General features: G+C 38.2%; 1 protein-coding gene across 1 annotated transcript in view; it reads left to right on the top strand.

The window, feature by feature from the left end:
* Nucleotides 1-26829, top strand: part of AATF (apoptosis antagonizing transcription factor) — a 111164-nt gene that overhangs the window by 19006 nt on the left and 65329 nt on the right. The window contains exons 5-8 of the mRNA XM_008011173.3: nucleotides 21726-21840; nucleotides 23629-23830; nucleotides 24351-24515; nucleotides 25895-25978. Of these exons, the coding sequence (XP_008009364.3) occupies nucleotides 21726-21840; nucleotides 23629-23830; nucleotides 24351-24515; nucleotides 25895-25978 (566 nt within the window). The remainder of the gene's footprint in view (nucleotides 1-21725; nucleotides 21841-23628; nucleotides 23831-24350; nucleotides 24516-25894; nucleotides 25979-26829) is intronic.

Genomic DNA, 26829 nt, shown 5'->3' with positions numbered 1-26829 from the left:
TCATCTGGCCTGTTTACCTTCTCAGGTATCCAGCTGTCATGCTGGGATCTGCCGTCACCATCATACTGGGGGTTACCTTAGCTTCTTGCTTCTGTGGATCTCCTATTCCAGAGTCTTTCTTGGCTACTTCCAATTTTTGTTGCACATCCTCTCATAGCTTGCTGAGAAGGGGTGTGTGGGAGGTAAATATTTTTAGATTTCAGTTGTCTGAAAATACCTTTATTCTGTCATCACAATTGATCCTTTGTATATCGAATTCTATAGAATGTTACATTGTATTTCAGCTTCTAAAGTTGCAATTGGTAAGCCAGAAGTTGTTCTGATTCTAGACCTTGCTTTTTTTTTTTTTTTTTTTTTTTTTTTTCCCCTTTTTGGAAACTTTTTGGAAACTTTGTCCACAGAATTCTGAAATTTCATAATGATGTACCATAGAATAGATCTGTTTTTGTCTGTTGTCCGGAGCACTTGGAGGGCCTTTTCAATCTAGAAATTCATGTCTTTCAGTCCTAGAAAATCCTCTTGAAATTATTTTGTTTTTTACTTTCTCCCCTGTGTTTCCTTTCTCTCTCTCCTCTCTCTTTCTGGAAGTCCTGTTATTTGGCATCAGACTGTTTCTGTGATTCTTTTTCTCTTCAATTTTTCATCCTTCCCTCTCTAAGACATTTCCTCAGCTTTATTTTCAGTACTCTCTATTGAGTTTTTAAAATTTCTTCTTTTTTTTCTTTTCTTTTCTTTTTTCTCTTCTTTTTTTTTTTTTGAGATAGGCTCTGACTTTGTCACCCAGGCTTGAGTGCAGTGGCTCAATCTCGACTCACTGCAGCCTTGGCCTCCTGGGCTCAAGCAATCCACCTGCATCGGCCCTACAAGTAGCTGGGACTACAGGTGCACACCACCACACCTGGCTAATTTTTTGTAGATTTTGTAGAGATGAGGTTTTGCTGCATTGGCCACACTTGTCTCGAATACCTGAGCTTGGGTATCTTCCTGAGCTCAGGTATCTACCTTCCTTGGCTTCCCAAAGCACTGGGATTACAGGCGTGAGCCACTGTGCGTGGCCTTTTCTATCATATTTTTATTTTATTTTATTTTATTTTATTTTATTTACTGTTTGGGTTTTTTTCTTTTTTCTTTTTTCGAGACAAGGTCCCACTCTGTCACCTAGGCTGGAGTACAGTAGTGTGATCATAGCTCACTGCAGCCTCAAACTCCTGGGCTCAGGTTATCTTCCCGCCTTAGCCTCCTGAGTAGCTAGGACTACAGGTGCATGCCATCCTCCCCTGGCTATTTTTTATTTTTAGTAGGGATGACATCTTACTGTGTTGCCCAGGCTGGTCTTGAACTCCTGGCTTCAAGTGGTCAAGTGATGCTTCTGCCTCAGCCTCCCAAAGTGCTGACGTTACGGATGTGAGCCCCAGCGCCTGGCCTATGTATTTTTGTATGTGTTCTTCCTGCATAGTCTGTTTCCTCCAAGCTGCTTTGTCTGTTTGTTTGTTTGTTGCTTTTGCTTTGACTCCTATATAACATGTTACATGTTTTTCTTGGATTTTTGGTGATCCTCTGAGCTCTCTGTTGATTTTTAAGTGTATCATACCAAAAAGTTGTTGGGGAACTTGTTTGTTGGATGGGGCTTTGTCTGTGGTCTCCATTGTAAAGCAATCTATCTGCGCCATCTTGGGAGAACTCCCAATGGCAGTATCTTTAGATTTTTGCTCTTTATGAGATCAAAATCTAGAGGACTTCCAGTTTCCTGCCTGGTGGCCAACACTCTAGGAGGTGAGTAGGCTTGCAGATCTCGGCATTCGTCTGTAAGCTTCAGCTTAGTCCCCCTGTTTTCAATATTACTCCTTTGCCCTCAACTATGGTCTGGAATCTCCCTGTACAGAGACCGTCTCTTTAATTCTCTTCAACGATAAACCTCTAAATTTTGCCTAAGTAAGAAGATACGATATTTTAAGTGCTCCAGTTGTTTTTAGGCCTGCTTTGATCTCCTTTTCTAGAAGTGCTGGGCACTGCCAGTTCCTGAATCCTCTGCATTCTGTTTCTGGACTGTAAGTGAGGTTGCATCTGATTCTTCATTGCTAGCACCCTAGTCATCTTGCTTGGGTTATCTAAGTCAGTTATTATTTGTCCATTTGCTTTTTCAAAAACTGGTTTGTTGAGATGTAATTGACATAATAAATTGCCCATATGTCCAGTGTGCAATTTGACATTTGTATACACCCGGGAAACCATCACCAGTCAAGATAATGAACATATTCCTCATCTTTAGAAGTTTCCCCAGCCTCTTTATAATCTTCCCCTCCTGGCCTTCCCTGTTTGTCCCTAGGCAACCACTAAATCTGCTGTCACTATAGGTTAGTTTGCATTTTGTAGAATTCTATATAAATGGAATTATACAGTTTGTATCCTTTTTAGTCTGGCTTTTACTCAGCATCATTATTTTGAGCATCTTCCATATTTTTTCATGTGTCAGTAGTTCATTGCCTTTTTTTGCTGAGTAGTATCCTGTTGTATGGGCGTACCACAATTTGTTTTGTTTCCAGTTTTTGGCTATTACAAATAAATCTGCTACAAACATTTGTATTGATGTTTTTATATGGACATAGACTTTCATTTCTCTTAGGTAGCTAAGAATAGAATGGCTGAGTTGCATGGTAAATGCATGTTTAACTCCCAAAACTGCCAAGCTATTTTCCAAAGTGGTTATACCATTTTACAGTCCCACCAGCAGTGTGTAAGATTTCTAGTTGCTCCACTTCCTCATAATGTGGTATGTTCTTAATTTTAAACATTCTAATAATTGTATAGGTAGGTTACAGAACTGAGTTGCTATCCTGTCTCATTCTTCGCCTTTCTTTTGTGGGTTTACTCCTTTTAAAAGTTATATTTTTAAAAAGTTACTTTAATCAGTGGAATAGAATAGAGAGTTCTGAAATAAATTCATACAGATAATGGGCAGTTTACTTTTAAAGGTGCCAAGTCAAGCCAGTGGAGAATGGATGGTTTATTTCTTTTTCTTTCTTTTTTTTTTTTTAAGAGACAGAGTCTTCCTGTTTTGTGGAGGCTGAAGTGCAGTGGCTCACTGCAGCATTGAGCTCCTGGCTCATGCAATCTTCCCACCCTAGCCTCCTGAGTAGCTGGGACTACAGGTGTATGCTATCATGGCCTGCTAAATTTTCTTTATTTTTCTTAGAGATGAGGTCTTGCTACGTTACCCAGGCTGGTCTCGAACTCCTGCCCTCCCACTTTGGCCTCCCAAAGTGCTGAGATTGCAGGCATGTGCCACCATTCTCGGCCTGGATAGTCTTTTCAACAAATGGTTCTGGGACAGTTGTGCACTCATTTGTGGAAAAAAATGAACTTCAACCTGTACCTCATACTTGATACAAAAATTAACACAAGACAATCAATTTATATTGACTTAAACATAAATCATAAAGTGTTTTGAAAAATACATGGGTTAGGCAAAGAGTTTTTAAATACAATATCAAAAACATAATCCATAAAAGAAAAAATTGATAATTGGGCTAAATCAGAAATAAAATATTTTGCTCTGTGAAAGATATGTTAAAGTAATGAAAAGATAAGCTACAGACGAAGAAGAAATGTTTACAAATCACATAATTAGCAATCAGCTTGTGTCCAGAGTGTATAAAGAACTCTCAAAACTCAATAACAAAAATATCCATTCAAAAAAAAAAAATGGGCAAAAGATTTGGACACTTTACCAAAGACAATATATGATGGCAAATAAGCACATGAAAAGATATTTAACTTAATCTTTAATGTTTGGTGAGATGCAAATTAAAACCACAAGGAGATACCTCTACATACCTGTTAGGCCAAATACAAATACACACCTGACAACACCAAGTGCTGACAAGAATGTAGAGCAGCTGGAACTTTCGTACATTGCTGATGGGAATGCAAAATAGTACAGCCACTTTGGAAAAACAGTTTGGCAGTTTTTAAATAAAGCTAAACGTATATTCATCATATGAGCCTCATCCCATAGTCCCTCTCTTAGATATCTGCCATAGAGAAATGAAGACATACTTTCACACAAAGTCTTGTACATGCATATTCATAGCAGCATTATTTATAACCACCAAAAACTGAAAACAGCCCAAATGTCCAAATGTACAACAAATTGTACATTAGTCAGCAATAAAAGGGAATAAACTAGTGATACAGGCAAAAACATGGATGAACCTCAAGGGTATTATACTAAGTGAAATATGCCAGCCTCAAAAGGTTATATACTTGGAAATTCCATTTATATGACATTCTGGAAAAGGTAAAATTATTGGGATAGATCAGTGGCTACCATGGGTTAGGGATGGGAGAAAGGTCTGAGTACAAAGAGGCAGCCCAGCTTTCTTCTTTGTTTTCTATGAGTTTCTATTTTCCTCTCCACTAATCTTGTTTCCTTGGAGTATTTTCCACCTGTTTTCCACAGTGGCTCACTGTTGAACCCTTCAGCCTGGCTTGATTATTGTGTACGTTTTGCTTGGATTGAGGGAGGGGGTATATGTGTGCTTATTCCCAGATAACTCTGGGAATATTTCTTACGGTAACGGGGGGATACAGTACTTCTAGGGATAGAGGAATGGGCTACATCAACCTATAGTGTCATTTTTGCTTGAAATATATATCCTTGGTACTAAAACCTTACCCAGAAGAGAATAATAGATTACACAGAGCTTCTAGATTTTGATGTGGGTTAGAACTGAAAAATGAGATGTCTTTAAACTCTTTTTGCTTCTCTCTTTGATAAGTGATATAATGTGGTTTGGACACTCAGAGATTCCTGAGATTCCAGGTTCTGGTTGATGATTTACTGCAAAATTGCTTATAAATTGAAGTAGAAAATGTTTTGCAGACCTGGCAGCTTTCTGGCTTCACACCCATTTGTCACCCAGCATTTCCCTTTGTGTATAGAACAAGAATTAATTAGGCTGCACTGCAGGAAAAGTTTATGGCTATAATTTATATAGGATGAATTTTTTTTAAAGAGACAGCATTGTTTTGTTACACCTATATACATATAAGTATGTGTGTATAGAAAATGTTGTTTTTTTCCCTGTTAAAGCAGTGTCTGTAAGCTTCTGGAGTAAACATTCTTTTTTTTTTTTTTTCTTAATGCAAGATGGTAATGTAATAGATGCATTTATCGTGATTGCTGTCTGATGAAACTGTTGGGGGTTTTTGTTTGTTTCTCGTTTTTTAATTCATTGTGTAGTAGTGAGAACACTCAGTTTTAGGTTTACATTTTAGACATCGGTCAGACTTGTGTGGTTTCCAGAGCTTTGTATTCTTTCTGTCTCTTGGAAGACTTGGGATTCTGTCTTTTTTAGGGTCTTGCTCATTCAATTAATGTTTTCATAATCAATGCAAGTCAGAACTTGCAATTTGTTCCTGATTTGCACATTAAAGAGCTCCATTAATTAAGAATCCTGGTGTTTGGCATGTTCCCGCAGGATCTGTGCATTATTTACATGGTGAAAGTGCAAGATGCAAGTTTCTCAGTTGTAGGGGCAATTGCAGTTAATCCTGCTTTCTCTTTCTTTCTTCTTTCTTTTTTTTTTTTCTTTCCTTTTGCTTATGAGTAACAATTATTTCACAACTCATTGAAACTCCTTAAGGATACATTGTACCAAAATAGGAAGAAATTATTCAAAAGAGGGGGCTCTGGTGAAAAAGTAGAAAGTAAATCCTTTGTTTAAAGGAAAACATTTTCCTAGAAGACATATAACGTTTATGGGGTGGCCCCTACTTGGCTAAATGTATTTTAAAAGGTATAATAATGTTGAGTTGTAATTCTCTATATTCTGAATTTGTAGATTTTCCCCCCTTGATAATAGTGGTTGTACTGATAAATGAAGTTGCCTTTCATAACCCAGATAATCCCAGAAATGGAGACAAGTATAACCCTATGCTTATGTCAAACAACTGTTCTGTAATATTCCTGTTCAGTTGCTTTTGCATGAAATGACTTTTTTTTTTTTTGAGACGGAGTCTCGCTGTGTCGCCCAGGCTGGAGTGCAGTGGCCGGATCTCAGCTCACTGCAAGCTCCGCCTCCCGGGTTTAGGCCATTCTCCTGCCTCAGCCTCCCGAGTAGCTGGGACTACAGGTGCCCGCCACCTCGCCCAGCTAGTTTTTTGTATTTTTTAGTAGAGACGGGGTTTCACCTTGTTAGCCAGGATGGTCTTGATCTCCTGACCTCGTGATCCACCCGTCTCGGCCTCCCAAAGTGCTGGGATTACAGGCTTGAGCCACCGCGCCTGGCCGAAATGACTTTTCAAGAGTATTTGGATTGTTATCATTTCTTTTGGAAGCCTTTGTCTAAGCCAGTGGTGGTCTTCATCTTGATATGTAGGAGAGTGTAAAAAGCAGTTGGAAGCATGAAATCAGATCAACAGTTCAGCAGGTTTCTCCTTTCCAGTTTTAACCATCGCTAATGCTTATCTACTCATAATGTATTTTCCCAATACTAGCTAGTGTATCCCTAAAAGTATCACGAGAAGCTGCAGAGCATTTTCCAAAATAATGGAGACATTTTTTCCGCCTGGTATTTATGAAACTTGCTAAGGGTTTTATGGGACTTAGTTTAATTTGTCCATATGTTCTTCTATTAATTATGTTAAAATGTATATACAGCAGTACATCTTCACTGTGAAAAAAATGTAAATAGTATAGATGTATATAAAGGAAAAAGTAAAAGCTCTCCTAGTTTTCCAAATTCCTACATCTGCTTCTCAGAGAAAACATTACTAACAATTTCCAGGTATTTTAATATGTATGTATTTTCCTCCACTTATGTTTTCTTCTGTGAAATTTGAATGGCAGTTTGACAAGGAGAGGATGCTGGGGATGGTGGGGGTGAGGAATAAAAGACGTAACCCAGGCTATAATGTTACTTTTGAATTGTGTGGCAGGCAAGGTGGCACACATGCACCTGTAGTCCTAGCTGCTTGGGAGACTGAGGTTAGAAGATTGCTTGAACCCAGGAATTCGAGGCTGCAGTGAGCAATAATCATGCCACTGTACTCCAGCTTGGGCAGCAGAGTGAGACCCTGCCTCTTAAAAAAAAAAGAATTATCTTAGAGAAAGTCTATATATCATGACACCTTGAGACATAATTATTTCTTGATGATCATAATTGTTATATTTATAACCTGTCCCCAAATAAGTTTGCTCATGTGACCTGCTTTGAGAGTTTGTTATACATGGACACACTTAACTTCAGCTTGAGTTCTTTGGTAATTTTTAATGCCTTTCATGTAGTGTTAATTGTTTTGCTTGGTGTTTAATCTCAAATCTACCAGTTCCTATTTTTCTTGGGACAGTTGAGTAAATTTGCCTCTGAAAAAAATCTAAAAGGCTACTATTTTAAGAAATTTATACCAGCTGTTCCCAGTTTCATAACAAGGAAAATGTTTACAGTTGAAGAAGCTGCTCAGACAATCTCTTAAGGATTCTTACATGCTAAAGATGAGGCATAGTGTATGCTACACATATGTCAACAGTGGTGAGGGTTGAGGGCAAGGGCAAGGTCAAGGGTGACTTAATTTAACTCAACAAATTTTTTCTTTCTTTTCTTTCTTTTTTGAGACAGAGTCTCGCTCTGTGGCCTAGGCTGGAGTGCCGTGGCATGATCTCTGCACACTGCAACTTCCGCCTCTCCAGGTTCAAGCAGTTCTCCTGCCTCAGCTTCCAGAGTAGCTGGGACTACAGGCGCCTGCCACCACGCCTGGCTAATTTTTGTATTTTTAGTAGAGACAGAGTTTCACCATATTGGCCAGGCTGGTCTCGAACTCCTGACCTTGTGATCCGCCCACCTCGGCCTCCCAAAGTGCTGGGATTACAGGCATGAGCCACTGTGCCCAGCTAACTCAACAGGTTAAAAAGCATTTCTGGTGTCCCTAGTCAGACGCACAAGATAGAATAACATGAGTAAAAAGAAAGAAAAAAAGATGACATTTTGAGAATAGGAATTAATTTTCTTCTCTCTTGGTGTTTTTATTGTGCAAATACAATGCTAGATGCCAGTATACTCAAAAATACCAAAAACCTCCTATTGTTAATTGTGCACCACTTCCCATGTACTGTATTAATCCTGTACAAAGGTCTCATTTAGCTCTCACAGCAGCCTGTGCAGTAGGCTCTAGTAACTGTGTTGTGCAGATGAGGAAATCAAGGCTTAGAAAGGTTAGCTAGCTGTTTTTTCGGTCACACGATTGGTGACAGGCAAATCCAGTGTAGAAACTGAGGTCTGCTGTGCCTCAGAAACGTTGCTCTTGGCCACACTGCCCAATCACTACGCATATGGTTTAACTTAACTCTTTCATCTGAGGGTCTTCTCCTCTTTTCAAAGAAAGTATGAGGAAACATAGATATGGAATAAAATGTCACAGCTTAAAGCAATTAAGGCAGGAGAAATATGGAGATGAATTTGTTGTAGGACAGAAGGCTTAGAGCACAAGAAGTAGACATGTCCTTCAGTTTTTCTAAAGATGCTATGTCCTGGATGCTGTTTCATTCAGTAAGAGTTAGACTTTCAGGGGGTCAGCTGATCTAGTTCCTTCTCCTTTAGGCAGGTAAGACCATTTTTTAGGTGATAAGTAATGGCTTTTTTCTTATGATAAATTATAAATGTATAATATGTATTCATTGTATAAAATTTAGAAAATAGCCAAGCAGGCTGGGCCCAGTGGCTTACGCCTATAATCCCAGACCTTTGGGAGGCTGAGGCAGGTGGATCACCATATGTTAAGAGTTTGAGACCAGCATGGCCAACATGGTGAAACCCTGTCTCTACTAAAAATACAGAAATTAGCTGGGCGTGGGGGTGCATGCCTGTAATCCCCGCCTCAGGAGGCTGAGGCAGAAGAATCACTTGAACCTGGGAGGTGGAGGTTGCAGTGAGCTGAGATTGTGCCACTGCACTGCAGCCTGGGCGACAGAGTGAGAGTCCGTCTCAAAAAAAAAAAAAAAAAAAAAAAAAAAAAAAAGAAAGGAAGAAAAGAAAAAAAAGAAAATAGCCAAGCAAAATTAAGGAAATATTTCTTCCCTAATCCTAGCAGCTAAGAGTTAAGTATTTTTAATATTTTGGTACATAGTAAATATCTTTTCTAGGTTTTTTTCTCAGTGGGTATGTACTTAGAACAAAATGGGACCGTATTCTGTAATTTGTTTTGCAATTCATTTCTTTCTATTTAACAGATTATGAATATGTTTCCCTGTCTTTAAATATCGTTCTATAGCATTATTTGTAATGATAGCATAGAGTTTCCATTATGCGGATAGTTTAACCAGTTCTTTATTGTTGTACATTTGGATTGTTTCCAGGTTTTCATTTTTATAAATAATGTAGTAAACATCATTATTAGTAAGTCTTTACTCATATGCATGCTTACTTTGTTGCATAAATTTCTAAATGTGGAATTACTACATTTTCTAAGAATATGCAAAATTTTAAGGCTTTTTATCTATATGGCCAAGTTGCCTTCCAGAAAAGTTGTATTTGTACATTTTCGCCTTTTTATATGAGTCAGTTTTCCTTATCCTTGTCAACATCAGATATAATGATTTTGTTTCATCTTTGTCACTTTGACAGGTGGTATCTGGGAAATGGTATCTGTTATTTTAATTTACATTTCCCAGTGTTTAATGAAGATAAACAGTTTTGCTCCCTTACATTTATTGGTCCTTGCTATTTCTTTTGTGAATCAAACAGGGAAAATTTTGAACTGGTTCTAGGGATAGATGATGTCCTTGTCTGTCAACTTTAATGCCACTCTAATTCTCCTATTTTTACTTTAATCTGTTTCTTCTTGTTTGATTTTCTGGAATTATATCTACCTCAGAAGACCTCTTTGTATTGTTGAAGTTTAATCTTAATTGCCTTAAAAAATAATAAAATTAAAGCTTGTTTGTTGTGAAATGTTATTTTCTTTCAGACAATACTGAGTATTCCTCCCCGCTCACCAAACAATACTTAATGAAATATGTAACGTAGATTGTGAAAGTATTCTTTTTCCTACTCATAAAAGTGTCCTCTAGAGATAACCATTTTAAATAATCTATCTGTCTTCCAGATACTTTATGTCAATATAAACTTTTTTCAAAACATAAATGAAATCATGCTTTACATCTTCCCATGTCAATGCCTGCAGGTCTACTTTTTTTTTCTTTAAAATTAATGTTCATTATATTTGTTTTTTTAAAAATTTTTAAGTGTTTTAAAGTAAATTACAATCATCGTGCCATTTGCCTCTAAATATTTCTGTTTATGGCTCTAAAAAATGAGGATGTCTCTTAGTAACACTGTCATCTCACCTAACTAAATTAATATTCCTAGTACTGTATGTGTACTTCATATTCAGATTACTTTGTTTATCCCAAAAAAGTTTTTTATGGTTCGGTTTACTTAAGCCAAATTCCATTTTATACTAATCCTTTTCAACAGCTGCACAAAAAGTTACCTGGCTAAACTAAAATTAATTTAAGTAGTTCCCTATAAATGGACACTTAAGATGTTTGCAGTTTCTACCTGTTATAAACAATGCTGAAAATAACATTATTGTACCTACCTCTTTGCTTTACAATTATTTCCTGAGGGTTAGTTTCTAGAAGAATAGTAGGGTCAGGGACTGGGCATGTGTAAAACTTTGATACATTTTGCCAGATTGCTTTCTGGCTATGTCACGCTAACTAAACTCATCAGTTGTGTTCGCAGAGTGCCCCTTCCCACACGTCCTTGCCAGCATCAAGCATTATCAGAAAAATATCCCATTGTTTTAAGTTTTCCTTTAAAAAATTATTTTTATTAGTAAGGCTAAGCATCTTCTCTGATGTATGTGGGCATTTGAATTTAATCCATTTGTTAACATTCTTCTTTCAAATTCAGCAATTATTGCTTTATCTTGCCTTACTGGACCTGCTTTCCATCCATGTGATGTGGGCTTCCTTTAGTTTCTCCGCTTTGTTTTTTCAAGTGTGGGAATCAAATTTGGACATGACATTTTAACAGAATCTCACTAGTGTTTTTTATCGTGTGATGGTATTGGGGAGGGAAGTTTTGTCATTTTTTTAGTAATTGAAAATTTCATTACACTCTGTTTCCCAGATAGTTTTGATACATAACCCTCAAGGGTACATTGATCTAGAAAATGAAAACTGTGGAATTGTTTTTTAAGCTTATAGTAGTGTTTCAATTTCTGTATCTGTAAAATGGTGATGCAATAATAGTATCTACCTCAAAGGATTGTTATGAGGACTTAAATGAATGAATACATATAAAGTGCTTAGGCGAGTGTGTGGTACTTAGCAGGTCCTTACTGAGTATTAACTATTAATCTGAATACTGATAGTACAATCTTTTAAGGATATAGCACTTGGGCCACAGTATTTGTTTTCCTCTTCTTGAAAGGATTTTGTGAATAAAGACAGTACTATACATACAGTTAGTTCTTTGAAGACTTGAAATGCACATGTAAAAAGTACATACCAAGGAAGATATTAGGATTTTTTTTTTTCAGTTATTCATTCAATAACATTTGCCAACACCAAACATACCCAGGTGAATAGTTAACAGTTTCTGCTCTCAAGGAGCTCATAGTAAGGTGTAGTTATAGGGAAGCTGCTTTTAAAGCATCATTTAAGTGTTTTTACATAAACACCGCCTCTCAAAGTGTTTCATTTTGAGTTGGAGAATAAACAACCCTTAGCCTTACTAGTATTAAAAGAAACACAATTAAAACAATCTTTTATTTTCTGAGTCTCAGTGTTTCCATTTAAGCGATGGTAATTACTGAATTTTTAGGAGAATGCATTGTAATATGCCTAGCAAAAATTGCTAATTGTTTTTGTTTTTCAATTCCTGTCTGGCAAAATGGCTTTGAGACACTATAAGATAATCAGGAGTAGCCCGATTGTCTTATAGTTGGTATATTAAAATAAAGAAAATGTTGTTTGACTACTTACTTAACAAAAGGTCAGTTTGTTGAAGATACATAGTTGATATTAAAGTTAGGAAGTATGTAGTCTACATTTTGTTTGCTTGTCAACATTTAGATTTGGAAGTGGTAGTGTGATCATATTCTGCCGTGCGACTTAGGCAACATCTCTCTAAATGAAGAAAACATTTGTAGAATACCTTTTATGGCCCAGGTGATGTGTTGGATGCTGGATGACAGGCTGAAGCTGCCCTGAAGCAGCTTTAAGGTGGTGAAATCAGACTCTCAGTACAAAATGGGTAAGTGTTATAATGATATGAAGGATCCTGAGAGAGGACTAATTAATTCTGCATGGAATCTCTGTTTTAGAAAGGTATTTTCTGAATCTCCATTTTCATCAGTTTTTTTCAGACCCATACTATATAGAGAGATTTTGGGCATTTGGTTAGAGACAGTTTCACTACAGCAGAGGCTGTTTTTTTAAAGATGTTATAATATGAAAGAGTCAGACTTCTTAAAAATCAGAGGGGGTTACTTGGATTGTGGTTCTAATTTTATTTTTAATAAGTTTCCTTTCTTCACAGTTTATTTTAAATTTTAATAAAATTTTAAATTATAAGAGTAATGCATGCTTATAAAATATTCAAACAGTTCAAAAGTATATCAAATAAAAATGAAAGTATCCAAGGCCGGGCGCGGTGGCTCAAGCCTGTAATCCCAGCACTTTGGGAGGCCGAGACGGGCGGATCACGAGGTCAGGAGATCGAGACCATCCTGGCTAACACGGTGAAACCCCGTCTCTACTAAAAAGTACAAAAAACTAGCCGGGCGAGGTGGCGGGCGCCTGTAGTCCCAGCTACTCCGGAGGCTGAGGCAGGAGAATGGCGTAAACCCGGGAGGCGGAGCTTGCGGTGAGCAGAGATCGGCCACTGCACTCCAGTCTGGGCGACAGAGCCAGACTCCGTCTCAAAAAAAAAAAAAAAAAAAAAAAATGAAAGTATCCCCACTCTCCCTGAGTAACTACTGTAAGACAGCTTAAACAATTACAGTACTTGTAAATAAACTTGGTTTTTAAGTACCTCATATTCTGAACATTTACTCTTTTCTGTTTAAAGGGGGAGAGTAAATTTTCCTTTTTGATAAAGTGCTCAGTAGCGATGGAGGTGGTCTAGGAACTGTGAAGTGGAAGGTAACTGTAGTAGATTTCAGGAAGTACATTGATCAGCTAGATTGCTGTGTCCTATAGGGCTTTTTAAGGATTTATTGACATACTTCATCAAGGTATTTGAGAGAGTATTCAGGGAAACCTAAGACATTCTGCAGTTCTTTCCCCTTCCTTATAAATTCATGCCTGGTCAGAAATTACAGCTTGAGTGGGATGTCCCTCCACAGAACTCAAATGCACACTATCTATCATGTTACTTAGTGTGGCAGTAATGTAAAATGGTAAGAATTTTTTTTCTTTTTGTTTCTTTCTATGAGGAGACTCACCCAACATATATTTTATCATATGTCTTTTCATCTCTCCCCTATTTCAACTTCTACTTACTCCCCCAATTCCCCACATCATTCTCTTAAGAGAAAAAAATAAGTTTTGTCCACTGAGTCCTCTTTCTTATTTGATTTAATATATCTTGGGTTGAATGTTTCTCACAAAAACACTTTGCATTCAGAATTAGCCTATCAAGTTGTTTCCTCCGTAGACTCCTCCATAGATCGCACGCCTTCTGCTGTGGTGCCCTCTGAGATACGAAAACCCACGTTTGCTTTTGGCTTAGCCTTCATGATTTTAGAATATAAGTCTCTACGCTCTGCTTTGAAGTTATCCTTGTGGTTATTTTGTACCATAAAATAATCTGTGGACTACTTTTAGTCTACAGAACTCACCAGCATACTGGGCCAGAAGTCCTCACACTATTCCAGTTAAAACAATGGTCCTCATAATAGCACACACATTTATCTAAATCTGAATATATATACACGCATACCTGTGTATGTGTATATGTACTTGGATATCTAAAAATTCTAGTTGGCCATATGTTGGAAATGATAGCAACTTCTCCAAATGGTTGATGTTGAGGAATTTGTAACCTGCAGTCCTCTGTCTTACTGGTAACGCCATTCTGCTTGGGGAATATAGAACAAGCCCAAACAGTAATACTGACAGAATTCGGAATTATGATACAGTGGAGCCTTCATGCAATTCTTTGTTGAAGAAGTTAGGGCCTAAATGTTAAGGCTTATTGTTATTCTGAGTTGATAATCTCTGCCTTGCTTTAATAATTTTTCCTCATGCCTGGGTAGCCCGCGAGTTGCACAATAATCACTCACACAGCTTTGTAATCAATGCCCAAAGTAATAGGATTCCTCTGGCCACCGGCAATTAATAAATTTGTGTCTTTTTTAAAACACTAGCAAGTCGGGCCTGAAATACGACTGACTGGCTCTCCTCATTTGCATATTTATTGCAGTGGAAAAATTCTTACCAGATGATTGATGCTGAGCCTGCCTCTTGAATTCCAAGCAGCACATTATTATGAAATGAAAAATGCCGGCCATACAGTTGATTAAAGTTGAAGACAGTGGAATCGGTGTTTTTTAAGATTGTGGGAGAATTAAAGGCATATTTTAATAGATGTTGACAAGAAGTGAACTAACAAAAGCAAAGCAAAGGATTTGCTTGAAAAGATTTAATCAAACGTCTTTCTTGGGGGATTAATTGCCGGGGATGACTAGTGCAAGTGGCAGGCTTGTGTGGATTTGAATGAAAAGTATTGTTCTCAGGCCAATATATCGTGTGTCATTTTGACCTATAGTTTAGCTCTAGTTCTAGAGTAACTTTTAGAGGAGAAAAAAATGCTCTTGTAATCTGTAAATTCCAATTCAATGTATTTATCTGGGGTAATACGAATGTGGGAGTTTATGTGTACTTGTACATAAATAATTGTAATGTTTGTATATTTATTTAAAAACAACTGTATAGATATTTAAAAACTGATAAGGTAAGCTTTATTTACTTTATATACTCACTCTTCCTGTTCTCACTTCACACCATTTCCAGAAATTATACTTATTGGTTTATAATCTAATTAATGAACTGTGTGTCAATGCTCAAACTTATTCCTCACTTACAGTTTTGTTTATGTTGGACAGCCTAGATGAATCAGGGAAAAAAATAAAGCTGTTATGTGAAAATGGTTTTTAGATTGGTGACATTTTATATATAGAATGCTTGCATATGGGTAGCATATAAATGAATACCTAATGTAGGAGTCTGTGAATACTGTCCAATCCTAGTACAACCAGAGCTTAAGATTTTTACCATGTAAAATATGATTTTTGATAGTAATATGCCTTGTTTTTACAGCATTTAAAAAATTCTAAAATGCCTTAATATATAACAGCACAGTTAGTATTTTTACCTTATTCTGTGAGATCAACAAGCAAAGGCTTTCACATTTTATAAATGAGAAAATTGACACTCAGAGAGATTAAATGGGTCCATTCAGCATAACATGACTAGTTAGTGACAATGTTGGTTAAAATACAGGGCCCCTAACCCCCAGTAAAGTACTGTTTACATTTATTCTCTACTGAAAATTATTCCTAAAGCTGGTGGCCAGATGCTTAGGTTAAATCTTGGTAATGTGATGAAGCATATGTCCTTCTTAATCTCCTCTTAAGGGAAAGACCTTTGGAAATGGACCATGTAGGGTAAAATAAGCATGTATATTCTTGACAGTATCCATTTGTTCTGTGGCCATGTGCCAAGAGGGAGAGGGAAGAAAGTATATGAATCTTTGCTGCCTTTCTTAACTTTAAACTCTTGTAATAATTGGGAGAAAAATTAGAGATGAATTAGAAACTGTTGATTCATTCTGTTTGTTATTCACAGGGTTGAACAACTATAATTCAGTCTTGTATGAATAATAGAGAGGATTTTTAAAAATTGGTGTTTATTTGTTTGTTTTGGCTGGGAAGAATTCATTGTTGGATTTGAGTCTCCGGGAGAGAGTCTTTCCCTCACTCTTGTCTGCTCTGGCTTGGAGGAGGCCTACCACCTGCAGCAAAGGATTGTCTCATTGTCTCAGATTTTACATGCCATCTAGGAGGAATTGCAAAGAAATAAGAATTGCCTTCTGTCTTCTAAATCTCTTTATAGGAAGTTGTCCAGGTATTGGGCCACTGGTGACATTTACTTTGATAAACTTTTTTTTTTTGGTGGTTAGAAGCACAGGTTTGCAGATTTCATCTCTGGCAGGTCTCTTGACACTTTGATGCATGGTAGTGCTATCCCTGAATGGAGCCTAAATACTTCAGGGCTACTTTCTGACTGGGTGAAGGGGTGTATAAAATGAGAACATATGAGAGAGTATTAACAGAAAGGCACACTTTGATTTACTGATATTGGCTCTCTGCTTTGTTGTTGGATTGATATGCTGCCTAATATATCTGCAATGGATTTTTAAAAAACTGACTTGAACAAAATAAAAAGGCTCGTGTAGCTACTTGAAAGTGGCCCTTAAAAGTTGTAGTCTTTTGTTGGACACTTTCACAATTCTTGGGTATGCTACATGTTAGAGTCAAATTCTGACTTGTATGTTGAGGACAAGTAGCTATAAATAATATAGGCTGCTTTGCAGCTTATTCTCTGGGTGGATCTTGATTTTATTTTTTAGATCATGGACACATGGTACTTATAGGAATTAAGGGCCAGACGCTTTGCTCTTCTCGTTCTTTTAATTTTTTCTTTTTCTTTTTTGAGACAGGGTCTTGCTTCGTTACCCATACTTGAGTGCAGTGGGATGATCATGGGTCACTGCAGCCTCGAACTTCTGGGCTCAAGCAGTCCTCCCACCTCAGCCTCCCAAGTATCAGGGACTATCAGCATGTGCCACCACACCTGGCTGATTTTCTTCTTCTTCTTTTTTTCTGGGGGGGGGGGGGTACAGTCAAGGTCTCACTGTGTTATATAGGCAAGTCTCAAACTCCTGGGTTCAAGTGATCCTCCCCTTTGGCCTCCCAAAGTGTTGGGTTTACAGGCGTGAGCCACAGTAACCAGCCTCAATTTTTTTGTGTGGTACACAACATATAACAAAATTTACTATACTAACCATTTTTAAATGTACAGTTTAATAGTGTTAAATATATTCACATTGTTGTACAACCAATTTCCAGAACTTTTTCATCTTGCAAAACTGAAACTCAACCCATTACACAACAACTCCCCATTTGCCTCTTTCTCCAACCTCTGGTAACCACCATTCTGCTTTTCTCTCTATGGTTTTGACTACCATAGGTACTTCGTATATTGGAAATAGTATTTGTCTTTTCCTAACTGGCTTATTTTACTTAGCATAATGTCCTCAAGGTTTATTCATGTTGCAGCATGTCAGAATTTTTTTCCTTTTTAAGTCTGAATAATATTCCATTGTTTTTTCCCATTTTTGTTGTTGTTGTTTTTTTGTTTTTTGTTTGTTTGTTTTTGAGTAGGCTCAGTTTGAAGGATTATAGATGACTCTTTTCTATACAAAGATGAACTGGGATGGTAGGATTATTTATTATATTCTGGTTTGGGGACTTTTTTAGTTTTTTTGTTTGTTTGTTTGTTTGTTTTCCTTGAGACACCCTTGCTCTGTTGCCCAGGCTGGAGTGCAGTGGCATGATCTTGGCTCACTGCAACCTCCCTGTCCCAGATTCAAGCGATCCTTCCATCTCAGCCTCCCAAGCAGCTAGGACTACAGGCATGTGCCGCCACGCCTGGCTAATTTTTTGTATTTTTAGTAGAGATGGGGTTTCACTGTGTTAGTCAGGATGATCTCCATCTCCTGACCTGGTGACCGCCTGCCTCAGCCTCCCAGAGTACTGGGATTACAGGCGTGAGCCACCACGCCTGGTCCAGGTGTTTTTTTTTTTATAAAGCTTATCATTTTAAGTGGACAGTTCATTGTCATTAAGGATATTCACATTGTTGTACAACCATCACCACCACCCACCTCCAGAACCTTTTCATGATCCCAAACTGAAACTCTGTATCCATTAAACAATAATTCCCCATTTCCCCTCTTCTCAGCCCCTGGTAACTACTACTGGACTTTCTGTCTCTATGAATTTAACTATTTTAAGTACCTCATGTAACTGGAATTATACAGTGTTTTTCCTTTTGCAACTGACTTATTTCACTTAGCCTGATTATTTCAAAGTTCCTTCTAGGAAAAATTTTTTTAGTGTTTCTTTTTTTTTAATTTTTAAAAATTATATTGTTAGAGACAGGGTCTTGTTCTATCACCCAAGCTGGAGTATAGTGGCGTGATCACAGCTCACTGCAGCCTCGACCTCCCAGGCTCAAGGGATCCTCCCACCTCAGCCTCCCAAGTAGCTAGGACTACTGGTGTACACTGCCATACCTGGCTAATTTTTGTAGAGACAGGGTCTCGCTACATTGTCTGGGCTGGTCTTGAACTCCTGGTCTCAAGTAGTTCACCCACCTCAGCCTCCCAGAGTGCTGTGATTACAGGTGTCAGCCACCACATCAGGCCTTAGTTTTTTTGTTTTTTTTTTTTTTGAGATGGAGTCTCACTCTGTTGCCCAGACTGGAGTGCAGTGGTGCAGTCTCGGCTCACCGCAACCTCCACCTCACGGGTCCAAGTGATTCTCCTACCTCAGCCTCCCGAGTAGCTAAGAATACAGGTGTGCACCACCACACCTGGCTGATTTTTTTGTATTTTTAGTAGAGACGGGGGTTTCACCATGTTGACCAGGCAGGTCTTGAACTCCTGACCTCAAGTGATTTGCCCGCCTCATCCTCCCAAAGTGCTGGGATTACAGGTGTGAGCCACTGTTCCCAGACTGATTTTTTTCTTAAGATAGAGAGCAACTGGTTGAGAATCTTGATTTGGAACAAAGGCATTTTGAGTTTTTTAGGTGATAGTTATGTGTTACAAATTCTCCCAAGTGGTATGATATGCAGATTATAAAGGATTACAGAATTTAGAAATGATGTAATCAAAGACCTTATTTTAAACAAGGATGTCATATTTATGTAGTTTTATGTGCAGATTATTTGAAGGAGTGCAAAGTAGTTATTGGACCATTGAGTTCCTTCTGACTAGTCTGAGATGGAATTCTCTCAGGTAGGTTGGTTCCCAGGCCTGACCCTGAAGTAGAATGCTGTAGTATGAAATACATGGAGAACTTATCTAACTCATGTATTGGTGGCCTATTGATGGAAAAAGTTGGGATATAAACTAGTGAGAAGGCTGCTCATGCTGGACAGGGTAGAAGCGGAAAAGAATAAGACATAAAAATCATTTAACCTAAGTTTGTGTGGGCTGCAGTTTGTGTGAAATGTAAATATACGAATATCGGGATTGTTGAATGGAAGTAGGGATGCTTGTGAGACTAAAGTTACGTAAATGAAAGACGGAAGGAGTGATAGAAGCATGGCCAGAGATAAATGGGCAATTATTAGCAACAGTAAGAATGGAAAACACAGAATTCAGCAACCAATTAAACTTCTAGAATGAGAGCACCCAAATGTGAGTGATCTATGAAAACACATTAAACAACGCAGAGGTTCAGACAGGGAGAGTATTAGGTAGGAAAACAAAAGTTCTGTTTCTGACACAGTATGTGTGAAGGAGTGATGGAACAACCACATGAAGATTTTCTGGCAGTCACTGGAAATGTGAGAGTTTGATTATAGGAGAGATGTCTGAGTGCTTTCAACACATAAATGGTGACTCTGTGTCTAGTTAGCCCCTTGAGTAGAGTTATTCTGATAGAGGAGGTAAGAATTCTGTTGTCAGAGGACCCGTTTTGTTTTTTGTCGGGGGGATTTTGGAGACAGCGTCTTGCTCTGTTGCCCAGGCTGGAGTGTAGTGGCATAATCATAGTTCACTGTAACTTCAAACTCCTGGGCTCCAGCAATCCTCCCATCTCAGCCTCCCAAGTAGTTGGGACTACAGTGCACACCACCAAAACCAGCTAGTTTAAAAAAAAATTTTTATAGAGCCAGAGTCTTACTGTGGTACCAGGCTGGACTCAAACTCCTGTGCCCAAGCAATCATCCTGTCCTGGCCTCCCAAAGTGTTTTTTTGTTTCGTTTTTATTTTTTGAGACAGAGTCTCACTCTGTTGCCCAGGCTGGAGTAAAGTGGCATGATCTCAGCTCTCTGCCTCCCAGGTTCAAGCGATTCTCCAGCCTCAGCCTTCCAAGTAGCTGGGATTACAGGCGCACACCACCATGCCCAGCTAATTTTTGTACTTTTAGTACAGGTGGAGTTTTGCCATGTTGGCCAGGATGGTCTCGATCTCCTGACCTCAGGTGATCCACCTGCCTCCACCTCCCAAAGTGCTGGGATTACAGGCGTGAGCCACCGCACCTGGCCTCCAAAGTTCTGAGATTACAGGCACAAGCACTGGGCCTGGCTGAGGATGAGGTTTGTTCTGTGTGTGTGGTTTCTTTTTTTGAAACAGGGTCTCACCTTCACTCTGTTGCTCAGGCTGAATTGCCGTGATCACTGCTCACTGCAGCCTCAACCTCCTGGGCTCAAGCGATCTTCCCACCTCAGGGCCCATGCCTGGCTAATTTTTTTTGTTTTTTTTTTTGGTTAGAGCTAGGGTCTCACTATGTTGCCCAGGCTGGTCTTGAAACTCCTGGACTCAAGCAGTCCTCCCCGAGGACCAGTGTTTTTTTGTTTTGTTTTGTTTTGTTTTTTTCCAGACAGAATCTTGCTCTGTCGTTCAGGCCAGAGTGCAGTGGTGTGATCTTGGCTCACTGCAACCTCCGCCTCCTGGGTTCAAGCAATTCTCCAGCCTCAGCTTCCCAAGTAGCTAGGGTTACAACCATCCACCACCACCCCCAGCTAATTTTTTTGTATTTTTTTTAAGTAGAGACGGGGTTTCACCATGTTGGCTAGGCTGGTCTCAAGTTCCTGACCTTGTGATCCACCCATCTTGGCCTCCCAAAGTGTTGGGATTATAGGCATGAGCCACAGCCCCCAGCCGACCAGTTTTTATTCTAAAAGTTTTTATCCATAGACTATCTACTTAATCTTGACCAGCTCTATTATAGATGCATCTTCTTGGCTCCAAGGAGAACTGGTGAGAATATATTCTCAATGCCCAAATTTTTAACATACAATTCAATACTGCAAATAGGAAGTCATTAGCTTGGGTTTTCATATGTGAACAGGAACTTTTCCATAAGGATATGAGTTGAGAGAGTGAAGGATGTGGCAGCTCAAACCAAAGGCACATGAGATCTCCTGGGGGCAAAGCGGAAGGTGATGGTGGTGGGGATGGCTAGACAAAGTCCTACGCTTTAGGAGAAAAGAAGGAAGTGCTCAAGGAGCTGACTGATAAGGAATAGTCCAGGAGGTCGGCGGGTAACCTGTAGGAAGATACCTAAGAAACTTAACACCAATGGAACAAATTAATGGTTATAATGAGAGGTGGGGGAGGAGTTTGTCAAACTTAATACATTTAAGAGCTGACAATGTATTGGACTCTTACTATTTGCAGACACTTTTCTAAGCACCTTACATGCATGATCTTGCGTGTTCCTCACAACAATCCTGTGAGTTCGGCAACGTTGTTATTTCCATTTGGGAATATTTCAGAGAGATTTAGTTCCTGTGTGTATCCTGCACCTCCCTTCACTCTCCGCAGCCAGAATTGCTCAGGAGTCATGAATTATAGGCATCACCTACTTAGGAAAATTGTAGATAATTAATTGTCCTTTCTCTGTCTTTTATTTCCTAGGTCACAAGGCACTTAAAGCATTGTTGAGGTCATTGGTAGATCTTCAGGAAGAGTTGCTTTTCCAGTACCCAGACACTAGATATCTAGTGGATGGGACAAAGCCCAATGCGGGAAGGTAAGAGAACAGAACCATGGAGTTGCTTATTTTCTTTTCATTTGGATAGTTTCCCATCATTTATGAAGGAGAAAGCCAAGTTCTCTTCAGGCAGATATTAATGTTAGTAAAATAGAGTCTCTTATATTTCACTGGTGGTCAGGATGGCATGTAAGTTGGTGATTAGATTTTAGATTTTTACTATTTAGTTGTACCTGATGTGCTTTGTGGTCTTAGACAAAAGACTTGCCTTCTCTTTAGATCTATTGGAATTAGAAGATAAAAGCACTTTCTTTTTTAGAGATGGGATCTTACGCTGTCATCCAGGCTGGAGTGCAGGGACATGATCTCAGCTCACTGCAGCCTCAAACTCCTGGGCTCAAGCAGTCCTCCTGCTTCAGCCTCCCAAATAGCTGAGATTGCAGACACTTGCCACCATGCCTGGCCTTTTTTTTTTTTTTTTTTTTTTGTAGAGACAGGGTCTTGCTGTGTTTCCCTATCTGGTCTCAAACTCCTGGGCTCTAGCCATCCTTCTACCTCAGCTTCCTAAAGTGCTGGAATTATAAGCATGAGCCACTTCACTTGGCCAAAAGCACATTTTTAAAATATTAATGCTTAATTAATGTTGGTTTATGAAACATTCTGTGCCCATACCATATATTCGAGTCACTGGTCACAGCCATCTCCTTTGAATAAAAACTGTTACTGTGAAAGATGGAAAAATTTCAGAAAACAGCAAAATAATTATTTTTTCCCCCGGAAATTATTACATTTGATGAAGATTTTCCCCTTTTTATTTACACCTGCTCTATATACCTGCTTGCTTTTTTTTCCCTTGAGCTTGTCTTTTGTTTCATTTTTTATCTACTGAACTAGTTGGTAGGACAAAAAAGAAGCTCACATTTGTTGAGCACCTATGGGGGTCAGTAATCCAGTGAGTGCAATTGGCAGATAGTTGGAGGTTGTATTACATTGCCATGGCAGTTGCATAGATGGTACTGCAAGTTAGCGCTAATTCTGTTGCCTACCGCTTTGAGTTTTCTTCACATTCAGCTTCTCTTGTATTTGATTCAACTAATATTATTCATCTTTCCTTAACAGTTGGTTACAGAGAGATACATTTCCCTTATTGATTTGGGGATTAAAGTTGTAGAAATATGATTGTATGTTTAATTTTTAAAGACTGTCCTATAATACTACAGGCCTGGTTCATACACATTTCTAGTAATTCTTTTAAAACCTCATTTATTTTGATGGTTTGCTTACCTTTTAAAAAATATTTTGAAACTAGTTCTTTTTTTATTCATTTTAAAAGTTACATGAGGCTGGGCATGGTGGCTCATGCCTGTATTCCCAGCACTTTGGGAGGCCGAGACTGGTGGATCACTGGAGGCCAGGAGTTTGAAACCAGCTTGGCCAACATAGTGAAACCCCATCTTTACTAAAAATACAAAAAATATTAGTCGGGCATGGTTGCACACACCTGTAATCCCAGCTACCCATGAGGCTGAGGCATGAGAATTGCTTGAACCCAGAAGTGGAGGTTGCAGTGAGCCAAGGTCGTGCCACTGCACTCCAGCCTGGGTAACAGAGCAAGACTGTCTCAAAAAAAAAAAGTTACACAGGTTTTTGATTGATCTCATGAATATTTCTCAAAGAACAAAAGCCATCCTCATATCCTTGGTGTTATTTCAAATGGAGACAGAACAGGTAAGGCCTAAATGTTCTCTGTCCTTTATGTGAGCCTACTTTTTTAAATTTAAGTAATGTTTGTTTACACTGGACGTAGTATTCTTACTGGTTTTCTAGTGAGGAGATTTCTAGTGAAGATGATGAGCTAGTAGAAGAGAAGACGCAGCAACGAAGAAGGGTCCCTGCAAAGAGGAAGCTGGAGATGGAGGACTATCCCAGCTTCATGGCAAAGCGCTTTGCTGACTTTACAGTCTACAGGAACCGCACACTTCAGAAATGGCACGATAAAACCAAACTGGCTTCTGGAAAACTGGGGAAGGCAAGTGTGTGTGTGCATGCGTGTATGTGTAAGATAGGTTGTGGAAACCTGAAGTTTTAAGAAATTGGAACTACAGCTCATTTATATGGATGTTGTCATGATGTAATGATAATCATTCATTTCTATAGCAAAATCTACTGAACTTCTGGCACTGGGGTTTATACGATTCAGACTTGGGATTTTAACTTTATTAGAAAGAATGTTTTATTCTTAAAATTGAGGCCTCGTAAGTGTTCAAGTGCTGAAAATACAAATACTTTAAAGGAGTGGATTTCAAAGCAGTAATTATTAAAGTATCAGAAGTTAATCTCCGAGTGTAGAAAAATGATATGACCTGCTTAAGACTTTTTTTTTTTTAAAGAACAATTATAGCCACTCACAAACTCAGTCCTTTACAGAAAGTCTCTCCTGAAAAAATGATTGTCTATCTCTCTGCTGACACAGAAAGATAGAGAAACCAATGTAGCTGCCTTCAGCACTGATTTTCTGCATTATCTGACACTACTTAATGTTGTTGCAGGGTTTTGGTGCCTTTGAACGCTCAATCTTGACTCAGATCGATCATATTCTGATGGACAAGGAGAGATTACTTCGAAGGACACAGACCAAGCGCTCTGTCTATCGAGTTCTTGGCAAACCTGAGGCAGCAGCTCAGCCTGTCCCAGAGAGTTTGCCAGGGGAACTGGTAAGAACTCTGTGATGCAGAGTGATTATGGGGAATAGTTTTTATGAGGCTAATTAGCTGAAAAACTTGTAGCTATTACCTGTTTGTATAAGAGGTTAGTGAGAGAAAGGAAAGCAACACTACTTTACTGGATTACTGAGAGAACCTTGAGTGTATGTGAGAGGAGAGAGTTTTTAAGAATGGGGCTTCTATTAGCTCCTGTGTGTCATCTTCTCTTAATTTTGAGTTTGATGCAGGAGTCTGGTAGTGGAAGCATTCATAGTCCAATTTTCAAAATTCAGTTTTAAAGCTACTTCTGTAGAAATGTCGGTATTGAAACACGTGTGTACTTTAGGCTCAATGTTTGCCATTTAGGTCCTTTAGAAAGGGTCTAGAAGTGTAATAGTCAAATTTTTTTGTTTAAAGGAAACATTTAAAATTTTTTAATTATAGTAGAAATATATACTTAATGCTTTTTTAGTTTATAGCCACTTGAAATGAAAAGTAAAATTCTCTACTCTGAAATCAGTTTCACTCCTAAGGTGAAAATTTTTTTTCTTTTTTTGTCAACTGCCTGTTAATGTAACTCCTGAGGTGAAATTTTCAATACTTAATAGTTGTAACAAGCTTGCAGTTAATAAGTAATAGTTATAACAAGCTTTTGGGTCTTTTCTATTTTTGTAACTATATGTGTGCAAATAACAAACATATGTAAAAATATGGTTGCTTTTTTACTAAATGAGATAGACATTTATGTGTGTATAAATATGTAAAATATTACAACTGTATTTAAAGTCTTGCAACTTTTAAAATCTAATAAATCCTAGATACTCTTTCCATTTCATTACCTAGAGATCTACCTCATTTTTCCTAATGACCGCAAAGTATTCCATTGTATGAATATACACTGTCATTTATGCAAACAATGGATATTTTGTTGTCTCCAGTTTTAGAAACACTGCTACGGGAAAGATTCCTGTACATTTATTATGTGTTTGTATAAATATATGGATAGATTGCTTGAAGTGGAAGTGTTAAAGAAAATACACCAAATTCTGATAGATGTTGCCAAATTGCCTCCAAAAAGGCTGCATTAATTTCCAATCCCTCCAGCTGTGTTCTCTGGTACTAAGTGTTGCCAGTTGTAGAGGTGAAAAATGGTATTTTCTCATTCTAATTTATACATATTTATCATATGTTTATTTATGGTTCTTTTTTCGTCAACTGCCTGTTAATGTTTTTGCCTGTTTTTATATTGATTGTTTTGTTTTTTAATTTTAAGAACTTTTTATATCTTAAGGAAAACAGTGATTTGACTATTCTACATATTATTTATAGTAGCTACATTAATTAGATAACCTTATTGGAATTCACTCTTTTCTTACTCATTGTTGACATAGGAGATCCTTCCTCAAGCTCCTGCCAATGCTCATCTGAAGGACTTGGATGAAGAAATCTTTGATGATGATGACTTTTACCACCAGGTGAGACTTTTACACTCTCTTGTTACACATCAGGTTTTAGCATTTTAAAGCAGCTTATAGAATTCTCTGAACAAAGAAGTTGCTTATTTTGGAAGGATAGAGTCAGACAGTGAGTTAGAATTCCCGCGTTCAAAATTGACTTACAGTGTCATTGTGGATTTGTTGCTTTTCTTCTATTTTATGTTTTCCTTTTGAAATGAAAGCAGCTATAGCTACTTTGTTAGTTGTTGCTTGAGTGTAAATTATCTGTAAAACAGTTTCAGGTTTTATTTTTTCTTTGAGTCAAGTGGGTTCTTCTTTCTGAGCCATTTTTGATGATGGAGGATTCGTTAGTTATTTGGTTTCTTGTCTCATTACTATTAGAATGGGTCATGGAGCTGGAGGACTGGGATCCCAGAGTTCTTGAATTGCACTGCTGAGTCTATTGTCTGTTAAATCTTGTTCTTCATGTCTTTTTGTGCCTGTTGAAGTCAGTTAAGTATGTATTGAGATTGTCTGCAACTGTTGATTATAAAAGCATAGTGCATTTGAAGACACATATTGTTAGGAGTTGAAATATAGTCCAGTTCTCAATATGTTTTCACAGACTCCCCCACTTCTTTCCCTGATATTACTTTCTGCTGGCATGCTGTTCTTTTTAATGATGCCAGAGACTGTTAAGATAGACTAAACATTTGGGCTGTTCTAGAGAACTGAAATAACTTCCTGTATTCCTGAGTCTCTTGATAAGTTACACTTTTTTTTTTTTTTTTTGAGATGGAGTCTCACTCTGTTACCCAGGCTAGAGTGCAGTGGTGCAATCTTGGCTCACTGCAAGCTCCACCTCCCGGGTTCACGCCATTCTCCTGCCT

The sequence above is a fragment of the Chlorocebus sabaeus genome, chromosome 16 (assembly GCF_047675955.1).
Source record: "Chlorocebus sabaeus isolate Y175 chromosome 16, mChlSab1.0.hap1, whole genome shotgun sequence".
Taxonomy (NCBI): Eukaryota; Metazoa; Chordata; class Mammalia; order Primates; family Cercopithecidae; genus Chlorocebus; species Chlorocebus sabaeus.
The sequence above is the reverse complement of the archived record's forward strand: the minus strand, read 5'-3'. Positions and strand labels throughout refer to the sequence as shown.